Source organism: Notamacropus eugenii, chromosome 1, assembly GCF_028372415.1.
Source record: "Notamacropus eugenii isolate mMacEug1 chromosome 1, mMacEug1.pri_v2, whole genome shotgun sequence".
Taxonomy (NCBI): Eukaryota; Metazoa; Chordata; class Mammalia; order Diprotodontia; family Macropodidae; genus Notamacropus; species Notamacropus eugenii.
In genome coordinates this window covers 338,175,772-338,197,795 of record NC_092872.1, presented here as the reverse complement: position 1 = coordinate 338,197,795, position 22,024 = coordinate 338,175,772, and the positions used below count along the sequence as shown (strand labels likewise).

At 37.1% G+C, this 22,024-nt stretch overlaps 1 protein-coding gene across 3 annotated transcripts in view; it reads left to right on the top strand.

Annotated features, from left to right (window-relative positions):
• Positions 1-2,782, top strand: part of SLC25A48 (solute carrier family 25 member 48) — a 76,682-nt gene extending 73,900 nt beyond the window's left edge. For all 3 annotated transcript variants that reach the window (XM_072629884.1, XM_072629882.1, XM_072629883.1), the window contains one exon: positions 2,332-2,782. In XM_072629884.1, the coding sequence (XP_072485985.1) occupies positions 2,332-2,337 (6 nt within the window). In that variant the 3' untranslated portion in view covers positions 2,338-2,782. The remainder of the gene's footprint in view (positions 1-2,331) is intronic.
• The last annotated feature ends 19,242 nt before the right edge of the window (positions 2,783-22,024 follow it).

The following is a 22,024-nucleotide window of genomic DNA, read 5'->3' as shown; positions in this document are numbered from 1 at the left end:
TTGAAAAACTTAACTCTGATAAACTCAGTAACCAGCCACCATTCTAGATGACTTATGATGAAGTATGCTACCCACCTTCTGACAGAAAAGTTAGGAACTTAGAGGGCACATTGAGACATTTTTGGACATGATCATGCAGATTTGGGGGGGTGGTGGCTATGTATATTTGTTAAAATGGTTTTGTTTTTCTTTTTTTTTTTTTTTGGTAGGATTAAGGTGAAGGTGGGAGCAGGTAGTTTTTCTAATGTGAAAGTTTTTATATTTTTTTCAGTTGCATGTAGAATGTATTTTAAAGTTGTTTTTAAACTTTGAGTTCGAAATTCTCTCCCTTTCTGCCCCCCTCCTCAAAGAAGGCAAGCAATTTGATGTAGATTATACATGTGCAGGCATGCAAAATGTATTTCGACATTAGTCATATTGCAAAAGAAAACACAGACCAAAAGACAGCCAAGAAAAAGAAAGTTAATTTTCAAAAAGATGCTTCAATCTGCATTTAGCCTCCACAAGTTCTTTCTCTGGAAGTGGATAGCATTTGTGTATCATAAGTCCTCCAGAATGATTCCTGAATTGCTGAGAATATCTAAGTCATTCACAGTTAAGTCATTGTACAGAATTGCTATTACTATGTACAAGGGTCTCCTGGTTCTAACTTCGTTTTGCGTCAGTTAATGTAAGTCTCTCAGGGTTTGAGAAGGTTGATTTTTTTCATTAATTGATTTTTTCTAGAAAATCAGTTTTTAAAAAAAGAAGAAAAGTAATCTGCATATGAAAATCAGAATTAAGCTGTATGAGGAAAATAAACAGGAAATTTTGGCAGCAGATTTAAATCCACTCTGAATGTCTGTTACAGTCAATAAAACACTTTATTTACTAACAAAGCATATTCTTTTAAGTACTAGCAAGTTTAATGAGTAAACTTGAGTCTTTCACTAGCTATAGTCTTCTACAAAAAAATGCATTTTACTATATTGTCTGCAATATAGAGTCAGTAGGTGACAGGGTGGACAGAAAGCTGGGCCTGAAATCAAGAAGACCAGAATTCAAATTCAGTGTTTTAACTCTGGAAAAGTTTAACTTCTGTCTGCTTCAGTTTCCTCAACTGTAAAGTTGATATAATGAAATCACCTATCTCCCAGTGTTGTGTTAAGGATAAAACACTTTTTGAAAAAGCACTTAGTACAGTACTTGACACATAGTAGATGGTTAATAAATGGTTGATCTCTTTGTCTCTCCCTACAACTGCCAATCTTTATTTTTTTAACGAATGAACTTCTTCAAGTTGTGTTTTTGCGGATAAAAACTTTTGTTCATTTTCCCTTAAAAATGAATCAAATTTTTTTGGGGGGAAATATTTTAATTTTATTTTTGAATAAATTTTTATTGATGCCTTATATCTTACATTGTGCAACATATCCCTCACTTCTTCTCCTTCTATAGAATCATCCGTAAGATTAAAAAAATGGGTAGTGACCATTCAACAAAACAAACAAGATGCTAAAACAAGTCTGTGTACCATGTTCGGTGTACCATACCAGTACCTTCCCACCTCTGCAAAGCAGCAGGAATGAGATGCATTCTCCTACGTCTTCTTTGGGCTATTCTAGATCATTAGAATTTTTCAACATTCAATTTCAGTTGACTCATTTTTTATGTTCTTTCCATTGAACATATTTTGTTGTGGTCCTCGCTGACAACTGTGAATCTCTGGAAAGTTCATTTTACTGTATTGTCTACTACTACTTACCTTCATTCCCTGCATGCTAAAATGACTTAGTAGTCACTTCTCCTTCAGGTTGTGACTTCACTAACGAAACTTTTGGATAATTTTTCTTTAAGAAATCAAATCAAAATTTGTTTATCTAGAAAAACAATCTATATTTTAATGTAATGTATTTTGAAAGTTTGTTTTCTTAGTTAAGAAATTTTGTGCTAATGCAACTAATGCATTTAGCAAAATAATGCCAGTTGAAAGAAGAAATAAAGAAAAACTGGAATAGATTGGTCATGAAAATGTTCATTTTGGAACATAAGATCAGAAATTTAGAGTCGGAAGGGATCTCAGAGGCCATTTAGTCCCATGTCCTTACCTTACAGTTAAGGAAACTGAGGTCCAGGTATGGTAATTGCTAGGTATTGTCCAAGGTCATGCAGCGTCAGAGGCTGGATCTGATTCTACCAATTCTATCAGGTCCTTTAAGTGCTGAACACCTACTCTTTCTACCAAAACACTTAACTTTTTCAAAGACAAGAAATTAAAAAAAAATTTCCCAACTGAATACTTATCTTATTTTTCTTTTTCATCTCCCTCCTATTCCCCACTTCCTTTTTTAGGAGTAATATCATCTGAGCAAGACTTTTTACTCTCCTGAATCAAGTTGCAGACTGTCCTCTGAAACCGGAAACTCTGGAGAACTATTTCATGGAACGCGCACTTCGTCAGCTGAAGATTAGCTCTCTCCTGACTTGCATCCTTGCACCATTTATGCCTTCAGAGAGATATTAAGGAAATCAGCCTCTGTTCACAAATTTTAAGCACCTCAATCATTATTCCCTTGGCTAGAGTCAGGGAATACCACACATGGTCAGTGGCACATCTCTCCTTTCCTCTGAAATGAAGTATTGTTGACATTCATTTACTCTACAGCTGATGTGGTTGCTGAGTTAAATATAGGATCCTTCTTGAAGAAGTATGGTGGACCTGGTTCACTATAACCTTAAACTCTTTTGTCTCTTTGTGGCCTTGAAGTTGTCACTAAGTTTTGAAATAAAACATTTAAAATTATACACAGATTATTTCTTTGTAATGCATATACTTGCATATTTGTTCCTGGAAATTAACAATCCTTAGACCAATGATTCCTTTTCTTGGAGTCTGGATCATATAGTCATGGCTAGAGAGCTAGAAAGGATTGTGGGATCATAAGATCATAAACCTGGAGCAGAAAAGGACCTTATAACTCATCAAATCCAACCCATTGAAGATCCTGAGACACAGAAATATTCCATGATTCCAGGATCTCACAGTGTCTGAGATAGGTTTCAAACTTAAGCTTTCCTGACTCCAGAGCCGATGTTCTTCCCATCATACTAAAATAAATTTGAAGATAACTGTGAGCCCAAGAAAGAACAACTTTAAGGCAAGCAATAGTAAAACATGCTAATAACTGACTCATTTTGCTTCTTGGATGCCTTTGATTGATTTGGGTTGGGGATAGCCTTACAAATTTCTCTCATGAAGCTTTCAATATAATACTCACATGCCAATGATTCACTGCCTGAACTAATCATACGTTTATTATAAAAATGATACCTATTGAGAATATTTCAGAAATCTTTCCTACCCTTCTCCCAATAAAATTAGCATTGAAAGGAAAAACTTTCCTTAGTCTAAAAAGATCTCTAGGAAGAGATTCTGCACTTTGACAGGCTTAAGGGTAATGATCGTTCTCTTGGCCTTCTGTTTGTACTGATAAAGAAAAAAATGATTTGCTATATCCAGGGTACATTATCTCAGACTCAGTTTCTTCCTCAACATGGATATGAAGCCCTTTTGATAATTTGCGTAGATGCTTTAGCTTCAGAGAAACTGTTAGTAACTTGCAAATGCTTATGCCCTTCTTTTTTTGAGATTCTTATACCTTCCTCACTCTTCCTTGGTTGTACTTAAGTGATTCTTAATAGCTATTCAAAAGCTACTATTCACAGTACCCGTGACTAGAGACCAAACTTTTGATAAAATGGAATTCTAACTGAAAGCAAACATATGAGCCCTTTGATTCTGGGTTCTAGAGCAAAGCTCTCAGCAAGATCTCTCAGGCAAGAGGAGGACTAGACCTGTTTTCCCCACTATATTGCAAACCCAGGATCTTCTTTACTTGTTTTATACTGGATCATACTCCAGAGATGCTGCAGTAGTAATCATTAAGTCAATCAACTAGCATTTATCAAATGCCAGCGACTGTGCTAAGTGATGGGCAAAAATCAGTTCCTGCTCTCAATGAATTCACAATCTAATAAGGAACACAGCACATGAACAACAAATTTATGTATAAATACGATAGGTACAGTACAAATTGGGGGTGCTCTTGGAGATAAGGCACCAAAATTAAGGAGTAGAAAAGGTTTCTTGCAGAAGGTAGAGCTTTAGCTGAGTCTTGAAGGAGGCCAGGGATGCAAGGAAGCTGAGGTGAGGAAGGAGAGAATTCCCAACATGGTGGATAGTTTGTGAAAACACTTGGAGTTATGGAATGGAGAATAATGCTTGAGGAAAAGTAAGGAGGCCAGTATCACTAGATATAGAGTATGTGCAGTGGAGTAAGGTAGAAAGTCAAAAAGGAGCTGGGGTGTCAATGGCTTTGAAAGTCAAACAGAATTTTAAAATTGATCCAGTAAGTGATAGGGAACCATGGGAATTTATTGAGTAGAGGAGTGTTATGATCAGACCTGCATCTTAGGAAGATTAATGATAAGCAAAGAGATTTCAGAAAAACCTGAAAAGATGTGAACTGATGCAAAGTGAAATGAACAGAACCAGGAGAGCATTGTCCACAGTAACAGCAATAATGTGTGATGATCAACTGTGAATGACTTAGCTCCTTGAGCAATACAATGATCCAAGATAATTCTAAAGGACTGATGATGGAAAATGCTATCCACATCTAGAGAAACAACTGCTGGAGTCTGAATGCGGATTGAAGCATACTGTTTTCACTTTATTTTTTGGTGTTTTTTTTCTTTGGTCTGTTTCTTCTTTCATAACATGACTAATATGGAAATGTATTTTACATGATTGTATGTATAAAACCTATATCAAATTACTTAATATTTTAGGAAGTGGAAGAGAGGGAGAAAAATTTGGAATTAAAAATTTGTAAAAATTAATATTAAAAAGATTTTTACACATAATTTTAAAAAAATTTAAAAAACAAAAGAAAACAAGATCAATTTAATAGCTGAATGGAGGATGGTTTGGAATGGGGAGAGATTTGAGGCAAGGAGATGAACCAATAAGCTATTGCAATAGTCCAAGCATGAAATAATGTGAGCCTGGACCAGCATGATGGTAATGTCAGAAAGAGAAGTGGGATATATGAGTGATATTTTGAAGGTAGAAATGCTAAGTAACTCTCAGATTATAAATTGTATAACAGTGGCTCATTTACATTAAGAGAGGCTGATTCCAATTCAGGAGTTCCCTGTGCCAATTAAATCCCAAATCTGGATCAAAACAACAATAAAAAAGCCTCCTTCAGAATTGCTAAGTGATATTTCTCATTCATTATACATGAATAACCCACTTCCTTTTCTAGTCATACATACCCTCAGTGAGTTCTCATACCACTTGCCACACATCAGCCATTATTGGTACTGTTATGATAAGTCTGATCACATAGGGAGTAAGTGTCAAGGGTGAGTTTTAGACCCAGGTCATCGGACTTTACAGTCAATGTTCTTTCTAGTGTGCCATGCTGCTTCTTAGGATTTGCAGTCATGGAGTATCACTAGGACACTCAATATTGGTGTTAAAGTTAAGAACTGCTTCCATTAGAAACAACTTGGTATCACTCTGCTATATAATTTTTGAAATACTGTCTATCTGGTGCCCTTTTCTTACTCCATTCTGAACCCACTGGTCAAATGCTATATCTGTGCAAGATACATACACACACACACATGCATGCACACACACATTTAGTTACTTTCAAAGATACTATATAAGGTAAGAGTTTTTTTGTTTATATAAATATATATACACACATATATAGTGCATATATTATTCTGTTTCAGAGGTACCATGAACAATAAGGAATATGTATTATGTTTTAATATACATTATTACATATTCATATATTTATTATAATGTTATACATAATAGCATATAAAAACATAACATTTATATGTGTATCTATATATGCCTTACTGTGCATGGCACCTTTTCAAAACTTACTATGTATAGGGGTATTAAATACTCATAAAACTGTCCATATGAGAAATAGTAAACATATTTTATGTAAGGATGGCTGAAAAAAAGTATTAAAATCAATAGGAGACTGATCAACTAGAACAACATAATTGATGAGTCAAATCATAAAATCAATAGATAATTTCATTTAAGATAATGACAATAACACAACATATGAAAATTTTGGAGATATAGTCATGTTAGTACTTAGAGAAAATTTATATCTCAATACTTGCATCAACAAAATAAAGAAAGAACAGATAAAGAAATTGGGTTCTCAACAGAAAAAATGACTAGAAAATCAAGTTAAAAAAATACAATCCTGAAAAACCAAATCTTACAATAGTGAAATTGAAAGCACCCAAAATGTTGAATTAGTACATAAAATTAAGAGTTGTTTTACTTAAATTAGACCCATAGGTATTTTTATTTTAAACAAACAAAGCAAAACCTGATTATCAGTTTCAACAAATGAAATTGTTCACAATAAATTCGCAATAAATAAATAAGAAATAAAAGGAAATTTCTAGAAAATATTTTGCCCAATTATTTTCTAATAAAATGGACACACTAAATGAAATGGATGAATTTTTGTTGTTGAATCTTTTCAGTCATGTCTGACTCTTTGTGATCCCATTTTGTGGTTTTCTTGGAAAAAATAGTGGAGTGGTTTGTCATTTCTTTCTCCAACTCATTTTACAGATTAGAAAATGGGGCAAAGAGGATTATGCAACTGGCTGAGGGTCACACAACTAGTAATTGTTTGAGTTCAGATTTGGACTCATGGAGATGCGTCTTCCTGATAAAATATTAAAAGTTGTTGTGCAAACTAAGCTAAGATTAGAAAAGAAACAGTTGGGGTGTGGGGATATTTGTAGTAAGTTTCTTTGCTAAAGGTCTAGTTTTCAAGATACGTAAACAATAAATTCAAATTTATAAGAGTAAGAGCCATTTCCCTCTTTGACAAATGGTCTAAAGCAGGCCCACCAAAAAATTTCGACTGGCCCATGAAAAATGTAGAGGATGTAAAAGAAAGTAAAGATGTAGTCAATACTTTTTCCATGTCCGGCTTAACTTGCCTTCCACTAACCACTACTGTGCCTATCATATAACTTGTTGGGTGGGTTTCCACTACCCACGCACTCTCTCCTGTTTGTCATATGACCCATGGCAACCAACCATTTTCAGTCTGTCTCTAGTCTGAGAGGAGTGAGAGTTGATATCTTTGCACTGTGTTTTTGGTGTTGAATAGAACAATGCAGCTGATGCCCTCTATGTAATGAGTGGGAACAATGCGAGGCTTTCCTCCCACCCCTCCTTGCACAACTGCCTTGCACGTTACATGAGTGTCTGGTGCTCTCTCTAAGATCAGACACTCAGTTCAGTATTTCTTTGTATGTAACTTTTCCTACTGAGGGTAACTTCATAAAGAAATGTTTGCTGACTTCAGTTTCTGGATTATGTCTCAGTAAAAAAAAAATGTTTTTAGAGAATATAAATTTTTCCCGGATGATGACTGTTCAGTGAAAAGTAACTAACAATAAACTGAGTGCTGAAAAGAAGCATAAAATGTCCCATTAACTAACTGTAAACAGTAAGAAAATCTGGAAAATGTACTAAAACTTGTACTACTTAACTAAGTAATTTTTTACATTAATGTGATTTCATGATAAATAAAAAAAGCTTAAGAAATAAGTATAATTAATTAATGCTAATTGAAATTTCTCTTTATAAAAAATTTTAAAAATAGTTTTAAAAATAAAAATTTTTTGCAAGGTAGGTTAATCATTAATTATACCTTTACTTGGAAAGTGAACTGCTAAAAATCTATCTGTGGCCTGAAGAAGTTCAGCTTATTTTAATTTTGACCCCTAATTACTTCCAAGTTTTGCAGGTCTAATTTAAAGACATGAATAAACCATTCTTAAGGGAAGAATCCCTGGTTATCAATGGCCTTATGGGGGAAAAAAATGCTCCAAATAACTACAAGAGAAATGCAAATTAGAATAATTCCAAGATTTCACCTCACATTCATCAGATTATCAAAGATACAAAAGCAAACAAATAAATGCATAATGATAAATGTTAAAGGAAAGCTTCTTGTGTTCATCCTTTGTTTTCAAAGACCATGACATCAGAGAAATGAGGATATGACTTGAAATTGACATTGTTCTGAGGGAGGGCTGTGCAGGTCACCAGCCTCACTTCTCCTCCAGAGCCATCTGAATCCAATGACTAGACATTCATCAGGATGACTGGAGATAGCCCAGGATGCAATGGGAGACCTTGGCCTTTTTAGGTTAGGCCTTTTGATATACTTCAAGGCAGGTAACCATTCGTGGTAGAGCTGTGACTTGATTCAGTCATTCTGTAAAGTTATGTGGAATCATGCAAAGAAAGTTACCACTACTAGGTCTATACCCCAAAGAGATCAAAGAAAGAAAAAAAAGGTGCTATATGTAAATGCACATGCTTATTGACTTGTACACACACATTTATGTGTGTGTATAAATTCACATATATACATACATACACACATATCACCTCTTTTTGTAGAGGTAAAGAACTGGAAAATAAAACTAAGGGGTTTTCCATCTTCCAGGAAATGATTGAGCAAATTGTTGTATAAGAATGTAATGGAATACTATTATACTATAAAAAGTGAAGAACAAGATAGTTTCAAAAAGACATGGAAAGATCTATCCGAACAGATGCAGAGAGAAGTTCCTAGCAAAGTTCCTGACACACAGTAGACACCTAATGCCAGTTAACTGATTAACTGATGCAACTAGAAACAGAAGAAATATTGATACTGTAACATCAATATTATAAAGAAACAATTATGAAAGAATTAATAAGCCTAATCATCTGATTCTAGAGCATTGGAGAGGAAGAATTCTTCCCACCTCATAACAGAAAGATGATACACTAATACACAGAGTAAAAAATATGGCAGGAAAGCATTTTGTTTGATTGTGCTTATGTGATAACAATGGTTCCGCATTTCTTTTTATTTGTCTCCTCCACCCCCTGGAGAGAAAAAAAAATTGCTTGATAATTGAAAATAAAATAACAAATAAAATAAAGATTTTAAAATCAGAATAGAAAAGTTGTCAAAATCCATGTGAAATTGACCCTTTACTAAAATTTTGTAAAATGGCCACATGGTGGCACCAGAAACTAAAGGGAGCAGCTGCTTATGGCTGGCACTTTCCTCCATATCAAGAAAGGAAGGGTAGACTTGCCCCATGGTTGATGGATACAGTGTCTCTTTCTGTTTTCTTTTTTTCTGAATCATCTTGTCTGTGGCTTAATATCAGTCTGAGTCTCTTTTTTTCAGTCTCTGTCACTGTCTCTTCGTATTTTTTATGTCTTTGTCTCTGTGCTTTTCTCAGTTTGCCTTGCCTGTCTCAAATGAAAGTCTCAGTTTTTTCCTCTCGGTGTAAAGTATTAATACATCATAGAGGCACAGAACTTGCCCCGACACTTTTTATTGCATTTTGCGCATAGTACCTGCACCATAAGTGTCGAATCTCAGGGTAAAGGAACTTCAGAGTTCATCTAGCCCTATGCAGCAATCACCTCCAGAACATATTCAACAAGTGATAGCTTAAACTCCATTTGAAGACTTCTGGAGGAACCTCCCAAAGTAGCCCATGCCACATTGTGGACAGCTTGAATTATTAGAAAGTTGTTGTTGGTTTTTTTTCTCCTATCCATTCTAAATCGTCCTCTCTGCAACTTCTATCCATTACTCCCAGATCTACTCTCCAAAGGCAAAGAGAAAAAGAATCATCCTTCTGTTGGGGGTGTAAGCTCAGTTTTCACATGGACAGTCTCGGGCAGGTAAAAGTGAGGACCTCTAAACCTCAGAGTTCTCACGAGGCCCCCCAGGGAACAGCTGGGAATTGAGGCGTGAAACACGGGCTATCTCGTGAATTTCCAACTCTTCTCAGTGGGAAACTTGCTGGGGAGAGCATCCCACCCTTGAGATTGGCCTGTGGTCTGAGCACACCTGTTGTTAATTAGCTAGGGGCTGAGAGCACACATGGTATTCACGTGCAAACTATGCTGCGGGAGAGCTTAAGTAGGGACAGGAAAGCCTGAAGGCCCCTTTCTGGATGTGGGGTCGCCTTTGGGGGTCCCTCCCCACTCTTCACGCTGAGGGTCCCTTGGAGGGAAGAGGGTCCCTCCCCTCTTCTGCTCCCATCCTCTTGCTGTATGATCCTTGCCCCTTGGGAGGAGAAGGATTCCTCTCTCTGAGGAAGAATTCACCCTGCATATGGATATGTAACTAAGACCCTGAATAAAGCCTAACCCTTGTTCGACTCTGGAAAGTCTCTTCTCTCAACACGTTTATCCGGCTGATCACCAAAGACCTGCGAGAGGTAAGAAGGCTCGGGTAGCTCATCGGCCTCTAGGTTGACCATCCCTCTTCTTCGCAACTCTTTAAATATTTGAAAAGAATTATATTCTCTCTCAGTTTTCTGTTCTCCAGAAGAAACATCTTTAATTCCTTATGGCATACTCTCTGATACCTTTAATATGCATTCATCAACATCCTTCCAAAAATGTGGCACCCCGAACAGATTGCAATGCTTCAAATATAACCTGACCAAGGCAAAGTCTAGTGGAACTTTAACTCCCTTTATTTAAGACACTGTTCTTCCTTAAGCAAAGTCTAGGTTTTCTTTTCCTTCCTTCCTTCCTTCCTTCCTCCCTTCCTCCCTCCCTCCCTTCTTTGTCCCTCTCTCCCTCCCTCCCTCCTTTCTTCCTTCTTGTCACAAGACCAGGAAAGGCTCAGAGACTATTTCTATAGATAATCCGAAGAGTGCATAATCCACCCTTAGAATAGAATGAATCTTAGAACTAGAAAAGACTCTTAAATATCATCAAAGCTAACACTTTCATTTTCTAGGCAGGAAACTAAGGCTCAGAAATAATAACTGACAATTATAGTACTTTGTGTTTGCACAATACCTTTCATACATTTGTATGTAAATGTTTCACTCCTCTGAACCATGCAACAGCCTCGTAAGGCAGGCTTTGTAAAAATTACTATCTCCATTTTCTAAATGCAAACATTGAGGTTCTGAGGTTTTCCCATAGTCATACAACTAGTAAATGTTGAAGTCAAGTTTTGAATCCAGGCCTTTCTAACTGAATCTAGCATTTTATCTTCTGTACACATTGCCTTTCAGAGAGGTGAAGCGATTTAAGTCCCACAGTGAGTTTTTGTCGTTGAGCACAGACTAGAACCTAAACCTTTTGACTCCAAAGACCAGTGTTCTTTCCATTACACTGCCTTCCCTGTAGGCCAGTGCAATGGCTTCTGGGTATTTACTGGGGGCAGGGATGACCCTATGGGGACACATTTCAGCTGCTCTGGTCTCCTTGTTAGTGGAAATTTGTTCTAAACTTGTTTGCCTCTTTTCCAGCCCATGCTTCTTCCTTCCTAGGTCCTCAGGAATGGCAGTCTCTTAAAATGACTTGTTAAACCTTAAGGCTAAATATTTATCAGTCAGATGATCTATCTCTTAATATAATTACTGCCCTCAGACCAGTGACATTTTAGGCCCCTAAATTAATCTTAATTTTTTTTCCTAACACTAATAGTGTTTCTGAAAGCAATAATAATTGACTACAAAGGAATAAGGCAGAAAAAAATATCTTCAATGATGACTCATGTATTGCAATGAAAAATGTTTTAGTTGCCTATCTCTACTTCCATCAAGACACCAGTTTTATTCGGGAAACACTTGTTAACCGCAAATGTGTATTTCCTGTCATCATGTGGTATTGTGCTTCATCTTCTATTTTGATCATTTTCTTTCTCATAGGAAGATTTACGATGAGGTTTCTATGTGGGCACATTATTTAATATGTCATAACTCTAAGCTACTATCTACTTATACTGGAAAGTGATGGAAGTGATCTGAGCCAGCCAGTCTGAAGGAGATAATTCCAGTGATCAAAGACCTCTTTTCTTCCAATAGCAGTTCTCTAATACCCTGAAAATAATCTCCATTTACAGCCTTTTCCCTTATATGCTTGGTATATGAAGAAAGGGCTTCAGACCACACTCTTCCATGAGGCAAGAGGGATGCTTAGCCTGAAAGAGTGCTGAATTTTCTCTAAGCTGTATAAAAATTCATTCTACTTGGGACTTGCTATTATCCTACCTTGGAGAGCTGGAGGGGACTTAATTCTATTTTGTTATAAAAGAAAGGGTTGTTACCCATGAGAAGACCTAGCCAACTAGGGGGAGACTGAGCTCAGGATGAACTTAGAGTTGCCAGTTGGGGTTAGGGCATACTGTTCACTCTACATTACTGTGGAAAACTATCGGTCATGGTTAGATTTCTGTACCTCTTCCCCTCTGGTTGTTATTTTAATTGTCTAGGGATCTCCCTGTAGTTACCTATCCACCAGCTTTAATAAGGACCTACTATGTGCCAGGTCCTGGGTATACAAAGACAAAAATGAAATAATCGGTGTCATCAAGAATATTCTATAGCGGTGAGGCAGGAGAGGTTGTAGATGTGTATGTGGAAGTAGGAAAAAAAAACACATGAAAGTAACTACTAGGTAATTTTTGGTGGGTTGAAAGAAGGAGATATTAGCACCTAGGAGGATCAGAAAATGCCTCTAAGAGAAAAATCTTGAAGCCAACACTGAAGAAAGGATTTTAAGAGGCAGAGGTGAGGAGGTTTCTAGGCATGGAGACAGTTTGTACAAAGGCACAGCAGGTAGAATGTCTCACGTGAGGGACAGTGAGATGGTCAATTGGGCCAAAACGCAGAATTCTTAAAAGGAAGTAATGTGCGCTATTTGAGTGAGGGTCAGCCTTAACAATTATATGGCTTCACTTAGAGGAAGTGGTAATTAGTAAGATGATAGCTCTTATCTATACCTCAATCAGTTTAGAATACATCTAAACAATCAATTACTTTAAACTAAGTTAGTCAGTCAATAGATATTTATTAAATGCCTACTATGTGCCAGAAACCATGTGATAAATGCTGGGGATATGGAGAAAAGTAAAAGACAGTCTCTATACCCTCAAGGAACTCATCATTTAAGGGGCAATACAACATGAAAATAATTGTAAACTAACAAGGTATACATATACACACATACATACACATGTGTAGGCATGTGTGCGTGTGCATGTGCATGTGTGAGCATGTGTGTGTGTGTGTGTGTGTGTGTGTGTGTGTGTGTGTGTGTGTGTGTAGCAGCTAAGTGGCATAGAGTGCTGGGCCCAGAGTCAAGAAGACTCATCTTTCTGAGTTTAAATCTGGCCTCAGACACTTGTTAGTTGTATAACCCTGGGCAAATCACTTAACCTTGTTTGCCTCAGTTGCTTCATCTGTAAAATGAGCTGAAGAAAGAAATGGCAAAACACTCCAGTATCTTTGCCAAGAAAACCCCAGTGGTGTCAGACATGCCTGAAAATGAATAACCACAAAAATCATACATATATATACATGCTTATAAACATATACACAGAGGATAAGTGAGAAATAATAAAGAGACAAGAACTGAAGGGGACTGGTATAGGTTTTCTATAGAAGGAGGTATTTTAACAGAGATTTAGAGAAAATCAGAGAAGCCAAGAAATGGAGATGAAGAGGGAGAACATTCCAGACTTGGGGGAGAACCACTGAAAATACCAGCTCCAGAATTGACATATGTAAAGTATCTTGTTCAACAAAAAGGAAGGAGGCAGAGTATTTAAGGGGTGGGGGGTGGAGTGTAAGGTGTAAGAAGACTGGAAATGGAATGTGGCTAGATTGTAAACAGTTTTGAATGACAAAGAGAGGATTTTGTATTTGATCCTGGTGGTAATAGGGAGCTGCTAGAGTTTACTGAATATGAAGGAGACATGATTAGATCTGTGCTTTAGGAAGATAATTTGGACAGCTGAGTGGAGGACAAACTAAATTGGGGAGAGACCTGTGATAGGGAGACCATTCAATAAATTAATAAATGTTTGTTAAATGCCTACAGGTACTGACCTAAGGACACACACGTACACACAAAAGGCAAAAATCCCTGATATAAAGAAACTAACAATCTAATAGGAGAGTCCACAACAAATATCTCTCTCTCTCTCTCTCTCTCTCTCTCTCTCTGTCTCTGTCTCTCTCTCTCTCTCTCTCTCTCTATATATATATATATATATATATATATACATATATATATATCACATGTATATAGAGATATAGATATATAAATAAACAGATATATATGTATATATATATTTATATTTATAAAATAAACTATGTACAGGATGAACAGGAAATGGTTAACAGAGGGAAAGCACTAAAATTAAGAGGGGCTGAAGAAGGCTTCCAATAGAAGATAAGATTTTAGTTCAGACTTAAAGGAAATCGGGGAGGTCCCTAGGCAGAATGAAGGAAAATGTTCCAAGCATTGGAAACAGCCAGAGAAAATTCCTGAAGTTGAGAGATGGGGTGCTTTGTTTGTAGAACAGCGAGAGGTCATGTTCAAGATATCTAGCAAAATTAAAATGGACAGATTTTGCTAACAGATTGCATATGGGAGGGGGTAAGAGATAGTAAGGAGTCCAGGATGACTCTTGGGTTGTGAGCATGAGGGTCTGGGAGAATGGTGGTGCTCTGTACAATTACAGGAATGATAAGGTCCAAAACCAAATTGTAAGGGAAGTACAGTGAGAGGAAAGAAAGTGGAGGCACCTATTTTAGACAGGCTTTTCAAGGAATTTAGTTATGGAGGACAAAAGAGCTAGAATGGAAGGATACAATAAAGGTTTTTCCAGGATGGAGGAGACATGGGCATATTTGTAGTTTATTGCCTTATAATGACATAGTAGAGGGGGAGAGACTAAAAATAAGTGAAAGAATGGGAATGGCAGAAGGAAGCATTCTAATGGAGGAATGGGATCACTTGAAGATTTAGAAGAGTTAACCTTCAGAAGGAGCAAGGCCACTTCATCGTGTGAGATAGAAGTGAAGGAGGAGACAGTGGCAGAAATTCCATGAGTAATAGAGATAAGGAAGAGAGAAGTTTAGTGGAAACGTAGTTCTTCCTCTCATGGAACTTATGGCCCAGCAGGGGGGATATGACATATGTAGATAACTCTCATGCAAAATATTACATTTACACAGAAGTTATAAACAAAGTACTTGGGGAGGTTTAAGGGCAAAATAATTGCCAAATGATGTATTGGGGAAACCCTTTTGGTGAAAGGGTACTTTAAGTTGGTATCTAAAGAACAGCTTGAATTTGGTAAGTGAAGAGAGGTAGAGCAAGGATTTCTTAAGGATAATTCCTGGATAAAGATATAGAGACAGGAAAATACTGAAGAAGTTAATGGTGTTGGGGAATTCAGCTTGGCAGGAGTGTAAAGTATGTAGAGAGCAATAATCTGAGATAAGACCAGATAACAAATTATAAAATTCCAGACAAAGGAATGTGAACTTTATTCCACACTTGGTAAGAAGCAACTAAAGATTTTGGTACAGGAGAATGACATGACCAGATTTGTGCATAAGAAAGATTATTCTAGTATTGGTTTATGAAGGAAAAATTGAAAGGAGGAGAGAAAGAAAGAAGGAGAAAATCTGTTCTAAGACCAATGCAACAAGTCCAGGCAAGTGATGATGAGAATCTGTATTAGGGTGGCAGCAGGGAGAGTAGAAATCAAATGATAGATGTGAGATGTTTAAAGAGATTTATTCTTTCCCCTCCCTTGTTTTTCAAATCTGATCAGTTATAGATCCATTTAATTTTAAATATAAGAAATAATTATTGATATCTTATATTTTATATCACCTTCATTTCCAACCTGCCACTCTATCCTCCCCAACGTGTTCTTCCTTATAATAAAGAATAAAAGAGAAAAAAGAACATTTTAGCAAAACCATCTTACATATCAATTCAGTCTAACATAATGTACAATGTTTCATACTTATAATCCCTTTACTGTAAAGAATAAAGGTAACTTTTTGCATCATTTTGTTGGAGACCATATTCATCCTGCTGATTGAAGGATAACCCTGAAATAATAAACATGTGAACTAAGGGTACACAATAGCACTAGAAGTAAAAATGAGGAGCAGGGTGACATCTTGTGTGGTAACATCTTGAGGCTTGGAATATGTTGAGTCTGAGGTGCCAATGATACATCCATTTAGAAATGTCTTGAAGGAAGTTACAGATGAGGGTCTGGAACTGAGAAGATATGAGTAAATAGAAAAATTTGGATAGGAGCAGAGTCAAGATAGTGGAGTAGAAAGACAGACCTACTCTAGTTCTACCCCCCAGCCCATAAAATACCTGCAAAAAATGACTCTAAACAAATTCTAGAGCAGCAAAAGCCACAAAATGGCAGAGCAAAAGATATTTCCAGCCCAAGACAGCCTGGAAGGCCAACAGGAAAGGTCCATTGCACCATGCTCAGAGCAGAGTGCAACCCAGCCTTGGCCATGCATTCTGGCAAGGCACAGTACTGAATGGACTGGAACAGGCTTCAGGGAGCAGAATCAGGGGTAGCAGCTGTGGTTCCCAGATTGGTCAAACCTCAAATGTCAAAGACAGCTTCAAAGGTCAGTAAGAAAGCTCTTTCACCAGGGTGAGAAGGGAGCAGGGTCCAGCCCTAGCCTGCCTCCAGAGCAACAGTGTCCATTTTTGGAACTCTTCCCCTAAAGACACTGGGAGAATTGAGCAGCTGATCTGGGTCTCAGTTCTAAGTGGCGGTGCTGGGGTGAGGAGGAGCACTGTTGTGGTGAAGTTGGTGGAGGCTCTGTTGAGGGAACCCTACTCTCAGATCCTGGGCAGAAAAGCTTGTGGTTGTTCCCAGACCAGAGCACAGGCTAGAAGAGGAATAAACTCCTCTTCCCTTGACTGTGCCATCTTGAAGGAACTGAGAACTTATAGGTTCCTAGAGTATACCCTCCTCTTGACAAAGGACTCAAAAGTCAAGTAACTGGTTGGGAAAATGCCCAACAAAGGGAAAAATAATAAGATTTTAGAAGGTTACTTTCTTGGTTAACATGTATTTTCTTCCATCCTTTCAGATGAGGAACAGCAATGCATAACATCAGAGAAAGACATCAAAGTCAGGGCTTCTGCATTCATAACCTCCAAAACAAATATGCAGTGGTCTCAAACCTTGGAAGAGCTCAAAAAAGATTTTGAAAATCAAGTAAGAGAGGCTGGAGAAAAATTGAGAAGATAAATAAGAGCAATGAATGCAAGAAAATCATGAGAAACAAGTCAGCAGCTTGCTAAAGGAGACCCAAAAAAATGCTGAAGAAAATAACACCTTTAAAAATACGCTAACCCAAATAGCAAAAGAGGTCCAAAAAGTCAATGAGGAGAAGAATGCTTTAAAAAGCAGAATTAGCCAAATGGAAAAGGAGGTTGAAAAGGTCACTGAAAAAAATAGTTCTTTAAAAATTAGAATGGAGCAGATAGAAGCTAATGACTTTATGAGAAACCAAGAAATTACAAAACAAAACCAAAAGAATGAAAAAAATTGAGCACAACGTGAAATATCTCATTGGGAAAACAACTGACCTGGAAAATAGATCCAGGAGAGACAACTTAAAAATTCTGGGACTACCTGAGAGTCATGATCAAAAAGAAAGCCCAGATATCATTTTTCATGAAATTATCAAGGAAAACTGCCCTGATATTTTAGAATCAGAGGGCAAAATAAATATTGAAAGAATCCACCAATCACCTTCTGAAAGAGGTCTGAAAAGAAAATCTCCTAGGAATATTGTAGCCAAATTTCAGAGTTCCCAGGTGGAGGAGAAAATATTGCAAGCAGCCAGATAGAAACAATTCCAGTACTGTGGAAATACAATCAGGATAACACAAGATCTAGCAGCTTCTACATGAAGGAATCAGAAGGCTTGGAATATGATATTCCAGAAGTCAAATGAACTAGGGTTAAAACCAAGAATCACCTACCCAGTAAAACTGAGTATAATACTTCAGGGGGGAAAATTGTCATTCAGTGAAATAGAGGACTTTCAAGCATTCTTGAAAAGTCCAGAGCTGAAAAGAAAATTTGACTTTCAAACACAAGAATCAAGAGAAGCATGAAAAGGTAAACAGTAAAGAGAAGCCATAAGGGAATTACTAAAGTGGAACTGTTTAAATTCCTACATGGAAAGAGAATATTTGTAACTCTTGAGACTTTTCTCAGTATTTGGGTAGTTGAAGAGATTATATACATATAGACTGAGGGGACAGGGTGAGTTGAGTAGGAAGGGATAATATCTAAAAATTTAAAATTAGGGGGTGAGAGAGGATTATATAGGGAAGAGAAAGGGAGAAATGAAATGGGGTAAATTATCTCTCATAAAAGAGGCAAGAAAAAACTTTCAATGGAGGAGAAAAGAGAAGAGGTAAGAGGGAAAAAGTGAAGTTTACTCTCATCACATTTGGCTTAAGAAGGGAATAACATGCTCACTCAATTTGGTATGAAAATCTATCTTACATTATAGGAAAGTAAGGGAGAAGGGAATAAGTGGGATGGAGGAATGATAGAAGGGAGGGCAAATGAAAGGAGGGAGTAATTAGAAGTAAACACTTTGGGGTGGGACAGGGTCAAAAGAGAATAGAATAAATGGGGGGCAGGATAGAATGGAAAGAAATATAGTCTTTCACAACATTATGGGCATCCATTATTATGGAAGTCTTTTGCATAACTCCACATGTATAGCCTATATTGAATTGACTGCCTTCTCAGTGGGGATGGGTGGAGAGGGAGGAAGGGAGAGAAGTTGGAACTCACAGTTTTAGGAATGAATGTTGAGAATTATTTTTGCATTCAACTGGAAAATAAGAAATATAGGTAATGGGGTATAGAAATCTATCTTGCCCTACAAGAAAAGAGAGAAGATGGGATAAGGGAAAGAAGGAGTGTGATAGAAGGGAGGGCAGATTGGGGGAAAGGGTAATCAGAATGCACAGTGTCTTGGGGTGGGGGGAGGGGAGAGATGGGAAGAAAATTTGGAACTCAAAGTCTTGTGGGAATGAATGCTGAAAACTTAAATTAAATAAATATTTTTTTTAAAAAAAATCAAAAGATTTGGGAGTAAGCTGCATAGAAGTCATAGTCAAAGCCATGAGGATAGGAATAAATAATTGTGCCAATGGAGAGTGTAGAGAAAGGAAAACAGGACCAACCTTTTGAATCTTTTCAACCTTTTGACAGAAGACTTCTGGGGTTTCATTTCTCTACTCCCTCCCACTACTAGTGCCTTTCCTTTGAGATCACCTTCCATTCACACTATATATTTTATGTGTACCTAGTTATTTACATATTATCTTATTAGAATGAGGGGTCTTTGAGGACTGAGACCATCTTTTTGCCCCTAGATCTTAACACAGATTCTGGCACACAGTAAGCACTTAATAAATGTTTGTTGACAGATCCTTGGGGAATGAAGGAGGAGTATTTAAAGCACAAGGAAGGAATATTTAAAGAAGGAGAGATTAGGGAGGCTAAAGTATATGGTATAGTCACTTCTCATCAATTATGGTAATAATTTTCTCTAAAGTCACCACAAAAGTAAAGCCACTGAATTCATGACTATTGAGCCATTGCTTTTAGGGAAAATACAGAATTGGGGACCTTTGAGCCTCTAGTCACATTTGCTTTAGCACTTCCTGGAGAGGTCTCACTTATAGATTAGCGATTTTCCTCTTCCTTTTTCCTGGATGTACAATATTATTGGTTCATTAACGTTGAACCTGTAGTCAACAGCTCTATAACTTGTGCCTGAATGAAGTTTATCTAACACACTTTTCTACATAAGGCACATCACAACCTTCTTCCACTTTGGAATACTGAAGGAAGTTTAGCCTACAAATGGGAATCATTTTAAAGAGTGAAATTATCATCAAAAACACAAAAATGTGCAAAATGGCACTAAATAGACTCTTAAAAATAGACTATGAGAGCTGAAATAAGAGGACAGAGTTTTCAACGTCATCTGGGAATGTGCATATTGAATGGTTCAAATTTTTCTATTCATGTCTATAACTGACCACAAAAGCACTACAACTATTGATCTATTCATGTCTATGACTACAAGTATTGATTTAGGGGTTGTAAATAAATTTTAGCAGGTAGGTGAATTGAAAAATACATAATCCACAAATAATCAGCATCAATTGTAGATGTAATTGTGCAGCAATGTCGAATGCTGCAGAGCAGGTAAGGAGAATGAGGACTGAGCAAGGTCATTATATTTGTCAAATATTATTTGGTCACTGGTGACCTTAGAGAAGGAAATTTCTTTAGAAAAGTTGAAGAGAAGCATTAGGAATATTGCAGCCTTTAAAAAGCATTTAGCAATGAAGAGGAGATAGGCAATATTATAAATACATGGGGTAGAAGAATCAAAGGAAGAATGTTTCCATGTTGTACAGGTTTCAGCATGTTTAGAGAGAAATGGGAAGTAGAAATTTGAGGGAGAGACTGAAGGTGATAGAGACAGAGGATGGTTAAGGTCCTGACAGAGGCAGCACTGGGATCAAGTTTACAGGTGGAAAGATTAGCTTTAGTGAGTAGTAGGGACATTTCTTCTGTGATGGGAGGAAAAGAAGTGAGAAGGTGATTATGCTGAAAAGATCTAAGGAATGGAGAGGGAAGCTAAGGGATGGCTTCCATCTCATGGAAATAGAATGCTTCCAATTAAGATACAAAAGGATGAGGAGGGGTTGGTGGCAATAGGATAGAAGAAAAATTTGGGAAATGAAATAAGGAATTGTTAAACAAATAGGGTAGGATTTCTGAGCATCAAGGCGTGTCCCAATGAGGTTATAATAAATTTGTAATGGGCAAAGCCAAATGGATTTCATGATTTTCTCTATCAACACTCAGTAACAGCCTTGAAGAAAGACAAGAAATCAGGCTGTGGAAATAATTCAAAGATGAGGATTTGGAATTTGGGAACAGTGAAAAATTGATGGGGGTTGGGAAGGATAACCTAGGGATTCTAGTTTAGTAGTTAGTAAGGCATTAAAATTGTATGATATCAAGTTAAAGATGAGTATCTCTGAAGCTGAAGAAACTGAGAAATTGTGTGGTCAGGCTGCCAGAGAGCTTGTAAGCATGAATATTTAAGCCCCTGAGACAAATAGCAGGTTATAAATTCTCTCTTTAACTCAGACTAACTATGCAAATTCCCAATTAGATAAATTGTGCCAAGGAATCCTGAGGCAGCATGGTGGAATGGATAGGACTTCAGACTTAGAAATAACTGGAATCCAGTCCTGCCTCAGATACTTGATACCTGTGTAAAATGAGGAGGAGTTGGACATTCCAAGGAATGTTAGTTAGGTAATAAATATAAGTGCCTACTATGTGGCAGGCACTGTGCTATGTGCTCCATTTTCCCAGAAAGTCTTTTTCTCTGATTGAGAGAGTAGGCTGAAATCAGGCAGGCAAGGGAGCTGTGACCCCAGGGTCTGGGAATCTTGAGGAGTTTAACAACATTCTAGGAGGAAGGAACTCTTGTGCAACTGTCGAGGCAGACAGAGATCAAGGCTAGGCCAAGATCAGCTTTCAGAGCAAACATTGGCTAATCAAGGAGGGTTCTTATTAAATGGGAATGGATTCCAGAGCCAATGAGATAGATCCTGAATATACAAACCAAGAGATTACACCAAGGAAATCCTAACAAAGGAAATTCCCTTCCATGGTGTAGAGGAGGGCAGGAAAAACACAGGGTTTGGAGTCAGAGACCTGCATCCAAATCTTGCTTTTTTTTGCTTTTTCTTTGGCAATATGACTAATATGGAAATATGTTTTTCATTATTTCACATGCATAATTGATATCATTTTGCTTGCCTTCTCAGTGGATGGGAGAAGGATGGGCAGGAGGGAGAGAATTTGGAACTCAAAATTTTAAAAGAAAAGAAAGTTAAAATAAATAATAGAGTTTAATTTTATTTAAGAAAGGGGATGACAGAAGGTACCCACTTAGATCAACTCACTCAAATTCTTCTTCTTTTGTTTGTATTTTTTATTACAAAATAGAAAGAGTAGCT